General features: G+C 35.5%; 1 protein-coding gene across 6 annotated transcripts in view; it reads left to right on the top strand.

Annotated features, from left to right (window-relative positions):
• FOXP2 (forkhead box P2) overlaps nt 1-15,000 on the top strand; it is a 339,563-nt gene that overhangs the window by 273,310 nt on the left and 51,253 nt on the right. For 5 of the 6 annotated variants that reach the window (XM_033514481.1, XM_015628631.2, XM_033514482.1 and 2 more), the window contains 5 exons: nt 3,510-3,647; nt 4,836-5,036; nt 6,535-6,700; nt 11,497-11,710; nt 13,309-13,413. In XM_033514481.1, the coding sequence (XP_033370372.1) occupies nt 3,510-3,647; nt 4,836-5,036; nt 6,535-6,700; nt 11,497-11,710; nt 13,309-13,413 (824 nt within the window). Of the gene's footprint in view, nt 1-3,509; nt 3,648-4,634; nt 4,686-4,835; nt 5,037-6,534; nt 6,701-11,496; nt 11,711-13,308; nt 13,414-15,000 lie in introns of all 6 variants that reach the window. The other variant, XM_033514483.1, reaches the window with a different exon arrangement.

Below are 15,000 nucleotides of genomic sequence, written 5' to 3'. Positions count from 1 at the left end.
CTCTTTTAATTTCTGCATCCACGTTCATCTAATTTCCAATATCAGTGTTTTCATTCTGAGTCATAGCTTTTCTTTAGTTTGTACATTCACATGCAGTAATAAAGCAATTTACATTTGTTCTTGCCTTAAATGCCATTTAGATATGTTCTAAATGGTTTGTTTCGACATCTGGAATTTTATTTGTGTGCCAAACAACAACATAAGATTTATAAACTAATTCAAAAAAATGGGGGAGAGCCTGCAATAAAAACATGAGAAACTTCAAAGCACAATGGACCCTCCATCTGGGTCCATCATGGAGCCTAAGGATGTAGGTGTTCTTCAGAGGCTGTCCCACCTGCTTTGTTTTGTAGGATTGCATACCAGTCATCTTCGTGGCAGAATTAGGAGCTCAATGGCTTTGAGGATGCCACGCAACAAATAGGTTGCAGTTATAAATCATGTTTCACTTTGTCACTTCAGTTTGTTCTTAGAGGTTTAGCCAGGAATTTTGGGGACTTTGTGGCCCGCTTAAAGGAACAATCCAGTCTCTTCACTGGGTCAAGACTCTACCTGAACTGATTCTAGATACATTGAGAGATTTCTACAAAAAAGAGTCAGAGATTGCCTTTCTGCTACATTTTTGTAAAATCAGATTGGAAATCTTGGAAAACACAGACATTAAATGAAAGAAATGTACCTAATGCATATAATTGGCCATGAAATAGCAGGTTTCAGATAGTCTTCCAAACCAGATAACACAGTAGCACTGTGCCTGTAAGAAATAAAGTACAGCCTGTACTGTATCACTGAAGGCTGTGAAATTCTACCAATTTATACTAGTTAAAGACAATTAGAGAAATCTCTTTGCTTAATGTGTTCTGCTAATGTAAATTTCAAGAAGTTTTCAAAATGCCTTGTCCTTTATCTGTGGGAAAGAATATATGTTATATAGATATGATACACACATGTATCATTACATAAAACTCTTATAAAGGCAATATTATCTACATAAATCTGTATTTTTACTAATGATCCTGACTGCCAGTTTTTTTCATGCTTCTGTCTGTCATCCTGAAAAATAGGTATATTAGTTCTCTAGCTTATACAGTTGAACTGTTGAATATTACAGGAAAAACAAATTTTGTCAGAAAATCTGTTAGAATGTATTGCAAAGCGGGTGTGTTTCCATTTATAAGAGCATGTATGCAGTTAGGGAGATTCAGAGCAGATACCATGAAAGCTAACAAAAATAAGCCTGGTGGAGGGGAATCTGTATTTCAGACTGAGGAACCGAGAACTCTTGTGGTACCATGAGTCTTGCTAAATGTCTTACAGTCTGGGGTCTTTAGCACAGAGTATGAGCAAATCAGTGCCAGTTAGAGAGTTAGGTAGATTTTCACTCAATTTAGATCAAAATATTCATATTTTGGTACATATTATAATAGTAAGCATGCAAGTGTTAGGAAAGTTCTTGCAGGGTTTAAAGGTTAAAGGTAATAGTTTAATTGTGAAAGTATCCGTTTCCCTCTCTATATTTCTCCTCCTATCTGTGTGACCTGTGGCAGTTGAATAGCATCACTGAGATAAAATTGTTGCAAGACGAATTCAGATCTCAAGTAAACAGAGGAAATTCTTGGTGGCTTTGGAGGGAATTGAATAATGACTCTAGTTGGTGAATTTTATACTTTGCTCATGGATCCCAAAGTTGTAGAAAACCTGTTTGTCTTGTCTTTAGTACTTGTTAAACTTAAAATAAAACATTATTGTATGTGGTGTTTACAGTGCTACAAAACTAGATGTTATAAAGTGTAACAACCAGAATTAGTCATCTGAAATTTAAGTGTCTACTCAAAGTGAGTCTGCACTCCATGGAGAGAGACAGGCACGTTCACAGTGTGGGCTTAGTTTCATGTTAAAATAAATCTCTAAACTAAATCAGATATACTTTGCTCAGGATTTCTTTATTCTGTTGATAATGGAAGGAGTACAGGGATAGATGAGCTTAAATTCCTCCCAAGTTTCTGAGTGGAAATCTGGTTTGTCTTTTCCATTTGTATTTTAGAGTAAAACCTTCAGAATTTTTATTCTTAAAATTCATTTGATGTTTTCTAAAAGATTATCGGACTTTTTAGTAAAGGCTGGTATATTTACTTTCACACTTTTAATTAGTCAGTGTTTTAAGACCATAGTTTATGCTATGATGAATTGTGTGAAAAGTGGTATTCTGTGTAATATTATATGAGGTAATTTCTTCTAAAAGAAAATTTCAGTGGACTTGTGTTTCTTTTTTCCTCTATTTCATTAATACAAAGTCTTTTGGGATAGATTCAAGTAATAGAAACATTAGAAGAGATTTTCCTCCTAAAATTGGCTCATAATTTAATTTATTAACAATAATATTATTTTTGCTGATTTACAGAAGACTGGAGTGTTCCAATACATCTCACAAAGCAGTATTTATATGCCAGCTTGCTATTATATGCAGAAAAAACATTTGAATTTTGCTAGACAAGCGAGTGGCTGCTTTTTCATGGGTGGAAAGCCTGGCTTGCTGACAGCTGTTTGACTGTGTCCTGGGTAGCTGGAGCAATGCTCTCACATCACAGTGTGCCTGCCACAGCACTGGACAATACCCCAGCTTCTTTCATAGGACTTTTCTCTCCTACCTACACAAGAAAACATACTTCCTGTGTCCTTCCAACTCACACATATATTTCTGAGAACATGTGCATATGTGGGTGGTTATGCATTTGCTGACGCTTGATCTCACTGTATAACAAGTGGAAAATAAAGCCATGTCCAAAACAGCACCTATACAAAAATGCAGTTTAGTGGAAAAACTAATAATCTAATGCCAAGGTTTCCCAACTTTCACTTTTCAGTTATGAATGCTGAGAAAACAATTATCTCGACAGAGACCAGGTGACTGAGGTAGCAGTCCTTGCTGTGTACTCTGATATGTCCATGATGTTCTTATTCCTGTATAAATCAGACCTTCTTAAAGGACTAGCTGAGCAAGAAAGTTTTTCTTCTACTGAAGTGATGTTTTATGGAAAATTTTTTTAGGCTAAGTGTCTTTATTGTGGAAAACATTTACTGCTTAAAGATACTTATTTTGCTGTCTGCCTTAATCATATCCTTTGAAACAGTCTCAATAGATTTTTCTATTCGTAACATTATGACACTTGATAAGATGATTGATTATGAAGTGTTGAGAGCCCTGCCATGTGATCATTTATTTTTAAATACACATTTGTACTAGCCAACGCTTAAATTTCTTGCAGGAATACATAAGAGATACGAAACATAAAGCTTGAATCTGATTGAAACTGATGCCTCTGGAAATAGAGTGCCACAGTACTGTGGCCTTAAAATAACAGATTCTGACTGAAACTGGAACTTTACAGTGATAAATACTATGTAAAAAATTATGGTCCATCTTTGGTACAAAATAAAAAAGATGTATTGCTGTAGTGCAGGCAAAGTAAAAACGTGTTTGACGATGATATCTTTCTTTCCCTGTGCAGGTGCCTGTGTCAGTGGCCATGATGACTCCCCAGGTGATCACCCCTCAGCAAATGCAGCAGATTCTCCAGCAGCAAGTGTTGTCTCCACAGCAGCTTCAAGCACTTCTCCAGCAGCAGCAAGCAGTTATGTTGCAGCAGGTAATGTGTGTTACCTGCTTTGGACTGTTAGCACAGGGCATTCACACAAATGTCAACCAGATTTTATGGGTCTTATTTTGTAATATTTCATTGCTCATTGCACCAAAAAGAATGAAAATAAACATGAAACTTCTCCATCTCCAAATTATTTTTTTTTAATTGCAGAAGTGTGAAATCACATTTTGAAACATTCAATGTTACATTAAAACCAGCAACAGCAGCAGTGGCAGATGCATTACAAATACCAAACAAATTGATGTTTAAATTTTCAAGCGCTTAGGCACATTTTAATTGTAGACCTGCCAAAGGAAGTGCAAATAGAGTTGTAGATAATTGTTTCTTTAAAATTCATAACATTGTAGTGCTCCCTTTAGTCACATAAATGGCATGCGGTTATGAAATTTGAACTTAACAGCTTGTTTCATCAAGGGAAAAGGTTTTTTTATTTTGTTTTTTTACATATTAAAAATTTGTCCCAGATAAGGCTAAAAAGGAGGAGGAGGAGGTTGCTGTTTTCTTAGCACAAAATCTGTCAGCTAATTGAAAAATACGTGAACTTGTTATTCATACAATAATTATTGATAGTGTCAGTGATCAGTGCCTTGGTGTAACGCAGAGTGAATTTTTGGGTGCATGCTTAATTTTCATACAGAAAATGATGTGTCTGTTTGTCATAGTCATAGCTCAGTCACTGAACTGTATGTTTAAACATTTTAATATCCAGTACCATGATCGTTACAGGCAATTCACCTTCAGTTGTGAATCCAGCATCCTGCTAAGCAGATTGACAGATTAATTACTTTTTTCCCCTCAGAAGCAGACAGTTTTGTTTGGCCTTAGTGACTTGTAGGTTTCTTGCGAGTGGATGAGTGCAGCTTCTGATTTGTTATATAGGACATTTAAGGAACTTAGGTATAGTTATTTGAGGAGTTAATTTGGCTCTTGCATTCCCTTTAGAATACAGATTTTCTATACCCTTCTGTTTAGGATATTTTGGAATCTGCATTGGAAAATTTCAGAACCGCCTTGGAAAAAAATGTATGTAGATCTGCCTCTTCAAATCACATTTTTTGTTATGAGGTGATACTTAATGGCTACGCTACCATATGCCAATCTAGAAGAGTTTAGGAGATTTATAATACTTGAAACTTTTGCCTTTATTTATTAAAGTCAAAATGGTTTATTCAGCAACAACTACAAGAGTTTTACAAGAAACAGCAAGAGCAGTTACATCTTCAGCTTTTGCAGCAGCAGCAGCAGCAACAGCAGCAGCAACAGCAACAACAGCAGCAACAACAGCAACAGCAGCAGCAGCAGCAACAGCAACAACAGCAGCAGCAGCAGCAGCAGCAACAGCAGCAACAGCATCCAGGAAAGCAAGCAAAAGAGGTAGGAGCTAAGACCCTTGCTGATGCACACTAGTCTGAGCTGTCAGAAGCTTGGAAAAGACAAGACCAGTTTAGATCTTTTCCTATAGCGAGGATGCAGCTATCAAAGATTTGTTCTTATATTTTTACTGGGCTTAATAGCAGTGCTGGTATAATTCTCCTGCTCCCCTTTGTGAGACATAGGATTTGAGCAGTCTAGTCCTGCTGTCGTCTAATGTTCGCTAATGAATCTGAGTGTGCAAAGAACAAACTGTATGGTGGACTCTGTACTGATTATCTTGTATTCACAGGCAATCTGTGTAGGGGAAGGAGCCTTACTTTGCTCAGTGGCACAGCTCAGAGAGCATGCAAATTTAGTCCATGGCTGAAAAAGAGCGATTGAGCACAGATTTCAAAGTCATAGGCCTCTGATTAATGAACTGCTACTGTAGGTTTGAAGTGGCGAGTAGAAAGTTACAGTTTGATGTGCTCATAAATCAACCTGACAAGTGGGTTTCTCAGGCCTAGCTTGCACTTGTCAGCAAACTGCATCAAATATAAACAGAATACAAACAAAACATGTTGAAGTAGTTAAATTGATCAGCAGGTATCCTAGACGTTGTCTTCAAGCTGCCCATTATGCAAACGTCGAGGAAGCAGTTGTGACCTCCTGAGGCTTTGTTTCTGTTTGGATTTGTGAATAGAATTTCAGACAGCCATCAACTACGGAATAGAAATTGCTCCCTTATTTCTCCGGAGGCTCTGGGCAATCCACATGACTTGCTCCATTATGCAGTCTGTTTTCCAGTGAGCGCATCAGAAGTTTCTCTTTTCCCCAAACTAGAAAGGAAAGGTCTTCCACAGCAGCTTGTCTTTTTCTGAAGTGTGACTGCCTTCTCATACCCTCCTGAGTCTTTGTAGACTCAAGTTTGTCTTGAAATGCCTCACAAAATTGGAACCTGTACTTTTGCTCCATAATAGGGCATTTCGTTGCCTTGAATGCCATGCTCCTTGTAATATATTCCAACATGAAAAGAGAGGGAGCTAACAGGCCAGTGAAAGGACGGCTACATCCCAGTTTACTAATAGATCACTGGAGACCATGTTCATGGGCCACTGCAGACCAAACTTAGTCAATTGGAAAAACAAGAGTGCCTTCAAATCACAGGCTGCTGTAAAAAGTTATATGTTTAGCATAGATAAATCTGTTATCATCTGCCATGAGCTGAGGTTTTTTTCTATTTGAAGCAGCTGTTATATACTTTTTCTTGACCCTTTTCTTTAGTGTGTCATTAAGTGTATCTTGCCATTTTCCCTAAAACCTAATATCTTAAATGAATATAACAGAAAATTTCAAACACTTTCACTGCCTGGGTATTCTACAAATAGCATTATTATTTAATAACTGAGATTAAAAAGAAAGAAGTTGATTTTATGTTTTTGGCTTTCTAGCCTTTCCTGCACACTTTATTTTTTGCTGCATTTGCTTTTCCTTTTTTTTCCCCCTGTTCTCTTTGTAGCAGCAGCAGCAGCAGCAGTTGGCAGCCCAGCAGCTTGTCTTCCAGCAGCAGCTCCTCCAGATGCAACAACTTCAACAGCAGCAACATCTGCTGAACCTTCAGCGTCAGGGACTCATTTCCATCCCACCTGGCCAGTCTGCTCTTCCTGTCCAGTCTCTGCCACAAGGTATTTCAGTAATATATGATTGGAGATATTTCTAAATTCACAATTTTTTAACCATTCCATTTGCATCTGAACTTCAGAAGTTTCCCATTATGACAGTTAAGCGTATTTTGTCCTTTATTATTCACATTACCAAATTTTCTGGACACTGATAAATACTCTTGGAAAAATAAAGCCAGGTTTTTATTGTTTTTTCTGGATGGAAGGTGCATATTTATTGAGCTTATGTGCTGAAAACAATTTCTAATAGCAGCACTTCAAGCATCATTGCTTTTCTCTGAGGAATAACTGAAATCTGATTTAGTGGAATGTTATTTCATTTAATATAAACAAACAGCTATAAAATACATCCAACAGTGATACTAAAGTCAGTCTTTTCTTTTTCTTCTAAGAAAATAAAGTGTTTGGCATTGAAAAAGCACTTTGAATCTTCAATTTATGACAAGTGAATTTAGGGACAAGCCTTAGGATTTATTTTCTTCTCTATTCCTTTGTATTAAATAGGTTAAATAGAACAACAAGTTTTGAAGGTGGTGATTCCAATAGTAATGAACTGTGACTGACAAATAACCATAAAGACTTTTTGAAAAAAATTTTCTTTTGTCACTTTGATCAGGATTTCTCAATGACGAAAATGTTCTCAAATTCCACTACTTGAAAGAAAATAGGGCACACATTTTTGAAGCGTAAATTAATGTGGAGATAAATGCTGCTTACATTTTAAGATAAGGTCAAAGTCTTCCCATCTAGGGGACTCTGCCTATAACCTGTGAGGTATGTGTTTCTGTTTGTTTTACCACAGAGAGTTAAGTATCTGTCATAAAAATTATACAATAATCTGATCTCTTATACCCCAGTCCTGAAATGAGCATTGTTTAGACTATGTTCATGACAGGTAACATTATTTTTAAATTGGTCTTTATGCACGTAACTTGTTCCTTCAGTAGATAACTATTACGAAATCAAAGCTTTAGATATCAGATGAGCCAAAGCAGAGTAAACAGTATATAGACAATGATCTTAAAAAAACCCGAAAACCCCAAACCAAAACAAACAAAAAAATAAACTACAATGACCAGAACATCAGAGATTACAAAAAAATGTGTTATTTTCATTGTGTAAAAAAGTTGTGTAAAAAAGCTATGATGCAAGCATATCTAATGGTGTAAAAGCTACAATAAAAATGAATCCTACTACAGCAAATAGAATAGCAGTGGGGAGACAACTTGATTCATAAACCTGGAGATGAGAGCCTGGTAATGCTGATTTCTTTTTGTACAATTGGCTTGGAACAGAGTCAAAAAAAGCATGAAACACAACTTCCCTCTGAACTGCTTTACCTTTTGCAATCTCCTCTTGTGCCATCTGTTGCTAGAGGAATTCCTCAGGTTTTCTCTCACATTAAGCTATCCCCATAGATTTCCCTCAGCACTCCTACTCAATTGCATTGGTATTCATTATTTTAATGCAACACTCATTGTACTACTTCTAGTATAAAAACTGAGAATAAAAAAACAAACTTTCTAATGGTTCCTATGAGTAAACATTTATTTTTAAGAATTGTGTTTTACTCAGAAAATTAAGTCCAACTGAACTCTTGACAGAAAAGATTGATAACAAAGAAATAAGAAACTACAAAATTTTATATTTAAAATATATATGGATTGTTATTGTTGAAGTAAATTAATCTCTTTTTTGCTTTTGCCTTGTTGTTTTTTCATAATAATGAATTACATGCAAGTATTTATTTCTTCTATTTTAAAATTAAACCTTCAGAATTGAATTAAGGTAATACACAGTAGATGTGGTAAAAGTATGGTTTTCTGCTTCTGCTGTGCTGTGAGAGGTGTAAGATAGTTATGCAGAAGGATTTAATTGTGTAACACAAATATTTTATATGCATCCATCCAGTTTGCTTAGTTACATGGATGGCTAGAACACTGAAAGTAACACAGGGGATTTGTGTTTGTAAGCTACTGGTCATAAAGAGTCTCATAAACCACAAATTATTATTGTCAAAGGGGTTTATGTTTGATAATGTGAGAAGATGTATCTTACAAGCACAGCTGTGAGGTTTTCATATATAAGCAGTATTTTCTTCAAGAATAGATTCTGCCTTTAAAGAACGGAAATGTTTCCCATGTTTTCTTGATGGTCAGGTATCACAATTATGATGCAATAGGTACATTAGCATCTATTTTGTGACCAGTTCTTCACTATGCTGTATCCAAAACCAGCGATTTGCTATGAGTTACTTCCAGGTACTGCTGCGTTGATGCTTGTTAAATGCAAACAACTGTAAATCACAGCAGTAAAAACCCCAAACAAGCTAAACAAACAAAAAAAACACCAAAACTCCAAGTCTTGATCGGTCCATGTTGGAAAAGGAAAAGCAGTTGCATGGATGGTTTTTACAAGTGACAGTTTTATTAAATATTTATTCAAACATAAAAATAGAGTAGATAGAGGTTAAAAGCGTAACGAAAGTAATATTAAAATCCCCAAATTACTGGTGTTTGTAAATTTCATAGGAAATCAGTATTTGACCTTTTTATTATAGTCCGTAATTTTTATTCCACTCTTAGTCCTCTTTTTGATCCTTTCCCCTTTAATATATTGTGGGGAGGGTATTTTAAGGGTTGCCATAGCCTATGAAACTTTAAAACTTACCCTACTTTTACATCCAGACTGAGATGTCTGTCAGCCATTTTACAAGCCTCTAGTAAAAAGAGAGTTGGACTTTTTAAGACACAGAAACCACAGAACTGCCATAATTTACAATTAATTCCAAATTCGCTTATTAACTTTATACTTTTTGAGTGCCTTCCCGCAATCCTTTCATCCTAAAAGGCAGCATTTCAGGGTCCTCTGAAGAAGTGATAAAATTAACCAGCCTAGAGAGAAATTTCATTCTGCCCTAAAAAAAACCCCTAGGTGAGCTAGGCAGCCTGGAGGCACAGCTCCACCCGCAGAGGAAGGGGCTGCCCAGCAGATGCCCAGACCCATGGGAGAGAGACCATCGCTGCAGCTGCTGCCAGCCCTCCTACGTTCACTCAACTCCTGAGACAGCTCTTACTCAGCTCACTCAGGACCCAAAGTTTGATGACCTCAAATTAAATTCCTCTCACTAGAAGATGTGATATCTGATGACCTAAACAGATGTTTTCATTCTTGGGTTTGTTTTTTTTTGTACAGTTAGTTTATTTTTTTCAACAACAGGAGGAAGACTTTGAAGTAAATTATGTACTTTGTATATCATGCCACATAAATGAATACATTATTTCATTCTGATTTGTGATTACATTTGCAGGTAACTGTTATTTACAACACTAAAGTGGGTTTTTTGCAGTGTTGCTGGAATATCCCTCATGAACTCAGAAGTAATTACTTACCTTCATTAAACAATTACAGACAGTATTACCATCGCCCTCGTTACCCATCTCTTTAATGCAATAAATTAGAGCCTGGCTTCTTTGCTTGCTTCCTTAAAACCTAAGTTTTTGCTATACAAAAATGAAATAAAGTCAAGAGCAGTTTTAGGACTTTTTCATTTTACCCTTAGCTGAGTTTGCCAATGAGTGTTGGTATTTAAGGTAAAGAAGGACTCCAAGCAGTAGTCTAAAAATGAGCTGCTTTCATAATTTAAAAAAAAGAATTAAAATCCCTGCCACCCACTTTGTTTCCATACTTCCTCCAGAAATAAATATTTCTGTAAATAATTACTAATCTATTTTTAATAGCTTTGAATACTTCATGGTGAGATGGCTACTGAGAAGTATTAAGGAACTTCCTGTGCTTTTTCATAATTTTTTTGTTGAATCTCTTTCAGTAGTCTGAGTTTATATGTTCTCAAAATAAAACATTAACTAATAAAGAGATTTGCCAAACAATAGAAAACAGTCTTTACATCTTTCTACTATATCTTATTAACCAAAAAAAAATATACTCAATGAAAATTTTGAATTAACAGATGCTTTCTAGTATTTTCAGGACCAGAAATGTGAGCTCTTTCATAAAAAGTAAAAACAAACCAAAAACAAAACTCACAATATCTTGATTCAAATAGCATCATCATTTTGAATGTTTTGCATTCTAGCAGATCTAGATACCATGACCACGTGTTACCTAATTTTGGTTGCTGAGATGAAATACAGAAGAGAGATTTTAAGATACCTCTGGAACAAACCATGTCAGGCTGAAGAACCTGGCTTTGAAATCACAAGATCTCTGGGCTTTACATTCTTTTCTGCATTTAATCTAGTATTCTTCAAAAGTGATATGTCAAACTTACAAGGTCTGGCAGTGACAGAAGGTGTATATATTTCTGATGAACTCTTCATCTTTAAAAATCTGGTTTCCTATCTTAGCTGCATGTTCAGTGGCAAGATAAGAGAATTCTCACAGCCCTTCTCTTGCCTGTATTTTGTAGTCTTTACTTCAGTCAGAAGCATATTGTACTGTAGGTTTCCATGACTTCATGCAAACTTGAGCCAGACAACCCTAACACATATGTATGAATACATTCAACAAGACATCGCTTTTTGTGACCTAGGATGAATCCTGGAAACTACACGTTTCCAGGCTGCAAGTGGAGTAGAGAGCAAGTTTAAGCTCTTTTTTGTTTTATGTCTATGAATTTAAAGATTTATGAATTTATGAATTTATGTTTTACTACTTGTTGATTGTGCTGGTAAAACAGCATCAGCTTTATTGTTGGCATTAATCCATTAATAACACTGAGCTCATTATATGAAACTCTTTATTTTGTTATATTAGTGGGGCTCTCTTTCATTTTATAGCTGGCTTAAGTCCTGCTGAGATTCAGCAGTTATGGAAAGAAGTGACTGGAGTTCACAGTATGGAAGACAATGGCATTAAACATGGAGGGCTAGACCTCACTACTAACAATTCCTCCTCTACTACCTCCTCCACCACTTCCAAAGCATCACCACCAATAACTCATCATTCCATAGTGAATGGACAGTCTTCAGTTCTAAATGCAAGGCGAGACAGGTAATTCTGATGAGATTTCAACTGTGCTTATCATTTGACGTGAAGCGGTTGTATAACATCTAAAGTCACATGATTTCCAATCAAAAAATAGCACTTCATAGAGGTTACTTGAGAGATTGTGGAAACCTGATTTTCCAGAATTGTTTATCAATAGGGCATAATTTTCAGTAATGATGTCTAACTGTGCAGACACAAAAAAATTACCTGCATGTGGTTTTATAACTTGTGAACTTATGGTAGTTTGGGTAAAAGTTAGAAATCACAGAATCAAGTGGGCTGGTATAGGGGTGTAAATGCACATTTGTGGGGACATTTGTAGGTGCGGTTTCATTCATGTTTAACACACCTGGCAGTCAGGCCCTTACTGTTGACTCACACTCCTGGTTTCATTGACAAAGTCCATCTATATGAGTTGTCAAGGCTGTAATACGGTGCAAAGATTCTATGTTAAAAGTGCTTCAAAACTGTATATTAAAGCAGCTCTCATGTTTGTTTCTTGTGAAAAGAACCACTAAATTTTCTGTCTTTTATGCATGACAATAATGATATTTCTTACAAATTTTCAGTGTTAGTGTAATACACTGGAATTACACCATATGGATGAAGTTCAAATAATTTTTCAGACACATTGACAGATATTATTCACTGTTTCTTAATTTCAAGTAATGAATTAAATGCAAGAGTACATAGTATCTGTAACACTTACCAATGATTATATTAGTGTAGTGAGATATTTATGATCTCAATATAAGATGAAATTTAATTGTATCTATATAACCTAAATTGTAAGTAATTTTATTTTCAAATACATTTTCCATTTAATTTTTTTAACACTTATGAGACTATGATTTAAATTCTCATATGAATGTAAGAACAGTTTTCCATCATTATTTTGTATTATTTAAAAATCTGAATACCTTTATGGTAGTACTTTTAGTTAGTATAACTTTTGTGGTTATATCTCACAGAATGGTTCTTTGCTTCAGGATGTTGCCCACATCCACAGAATAATTCCCTCAATTTCTTTGATAACTCATCATGGGTAAAACAATTGCGAACTTATTTGAAGGTTCCAGAAAAAGGCATGGAGTACAGCTAGGGATTTTTATGAAGCCACATAGTTAATGAAAGCAGTCAGTGGTTGTGAACAAAAATATTTATTAATGAAAGCAACTTTATTTTTATACATGCTGAGCAGAAAATTCAAATACTTTTTGAACATTCACAATATTCAGAAATTCTGACTGTCAGTCTTCAATATTTATACACGTAATTGATCAGTTCTGAGTGTATTTTTTATTTATAGGTAAATGTTACACCAAGGTCATATGGCATAATTAGCATACGGTATTATACAGTCATCTTATTTTTTCATCCTTTATTAACAGTCATCTTTGGCTCTATTTCTTCTCTAATTGGAACATCATCTAGCCTTGGCAGTTGAACTATTCAATAGAACGATTAAATTTTTCTGACTGCTCTGAGCTAAATTGACCTGTTTTGACCTGTTTGTCACTGATCGTAACCTGACAGGCGCTAGCAGCCTCCAACGATTATGGCTTTTGAGATGAATCTGATGCCTTATTCTTTTGCTACAGCTCGTCACATGAGGAGACTGGGGCCTCCCATACTCTCTATGGTCATGGAGTTTGCAAATGGCCTGGCTGTGAAAGCGTTTGTGAAGATTTTGGACAATTTTTAAAGTAGGTGGATTTTTATTCCTTGGTACAAAATTGTTCAAGGCAAGGGAAAGTGAAAGACGGCAAACAAAGTTTTACTGTAAACCATATCAGAGATTTTTTTGTGTGTATTTCAAGCAACTGGATAATCGAGGCTATCGGCAGAGGGTCAAATTGTTATCCTTTCTTTCATGTTGAACACTTTTGCAGGCCTTTCAATAGCACAGTGTTTAATCCTCTTATTATCCTTTACTGAAATGGAGCCTCAGAAAATTTGAAGAGATGCTTTAGATTTTATATTGGATAGTAGGAGTATGAAAAAGCACATTTTAAATTCTGACAGTTTGTGTGAAGTGGGAATTACTGTGTATGGTATAAATAAAAAAGCACAAAGGCCTGAGCATGACCATTTAACTCTCCCTTAATAATCTATTTTTGCTTTTATTCTTGCATGTGCACAAGATACATAGGAAAAAACCCACCATGTACAGGTGGGTTTGCACCTTTCAGGACTGAAAAGTGATGATGTCATTGCTTCTTTAGCATTTGATTTAGCCAGCTGTTTTCTAAATCAGAGCATTTAGGAAATAAGTGACACAGCTTTTCCTTTTCATCTGCAGCTTCTTCAAACTGCAGTGGGTTTCTGCAGTTTTTAATTTTTATTTATTTCAAAGCATTTACTAGTATTTCTATGTTCATTTGAATTCTCAACATCAGCACTGATTTGCTACCTATGTACGTTTTGGACTGGTCTTTGTTAGAAGAGCCGTACTCATTTGGCATGCAATAGATCTTAATGGAAAGCTACAGATAGGCTTATATAGATGAGTAACTTCAGGGGCTGAGACTCTTATGTTGTCATGGTGCAGCTAACAGGGTGAATGAACTGTTTCATGCTTCATCAACAATTAAGTTAATTAGCTCATTTGAAATTGCACTGCTTTGTTGCCAGGATGTTGGCAGAAACATCAAAAAGATGTGTTTACAAATGGCAAACTACGGGGTATATAACAGGAGCACCTTAACAGCAGACCATAACCACTAAGTATTACAATAACTTTTATAATAGAATTATAGCAATAGTATTCATAAAGTATTTGCAATGCTTTCTCTGTCTTTCAGTTTTAAATTAAGTAACTTGCACTGACTTGCAAATTGTACGTAGGTATCACTCCTGACAAATTTTTGTTTATTAGTGCATTAAGTGGAATGTCAAAACAATGGCTTATTATTAAAGGAAATGGTATTGGATTTAAAAGAATCTGATTTACATAAGTTTGTATTAAAAGGAAAATGAAATCTCCCAAATTCAATGTAGTGTTCTAAGTATTATTAATAATAAGAATTTAAACTCATTTAGCTTAAGCATTTTCCTTTTCAAGGAAAACTACATTTCCTGAATACGTCCATCCATCTAGCCTATAGTGATGCTAATTCTTTGGGCAGACTTTGCACATCCATTATGTCAGGTCTCTTGTTATAATCCATGATCAGTAAAACCATTTTGATTTAGGCAGTGTAGTACCAGGTTTACAGATGCTCTTGCTTTCCTGAACCAAATAACCCTGGAAAATGTGAAAGTGACACATAACATCTTGATAATTCTGGCTC

This window comes from Parus major, chromosome 1A, assembly GCF_001522545.3.
Source record: "Parus major isolate Abel chromosome 1A, Parus_major1.1, whole genome shotgun sequence".
Classification (NCBI taxonomy): domain Eukaryota; kingdom Metazoa; phylum Chordata; class Aves; order Passeriformes; family Paridae; genus Parus; species Parus major.
The sequence above is the reverse complement of the archived record's forward strand: the minus strand, read 5'-3'. Positions and strand labels throughout refer to the sequence as shown.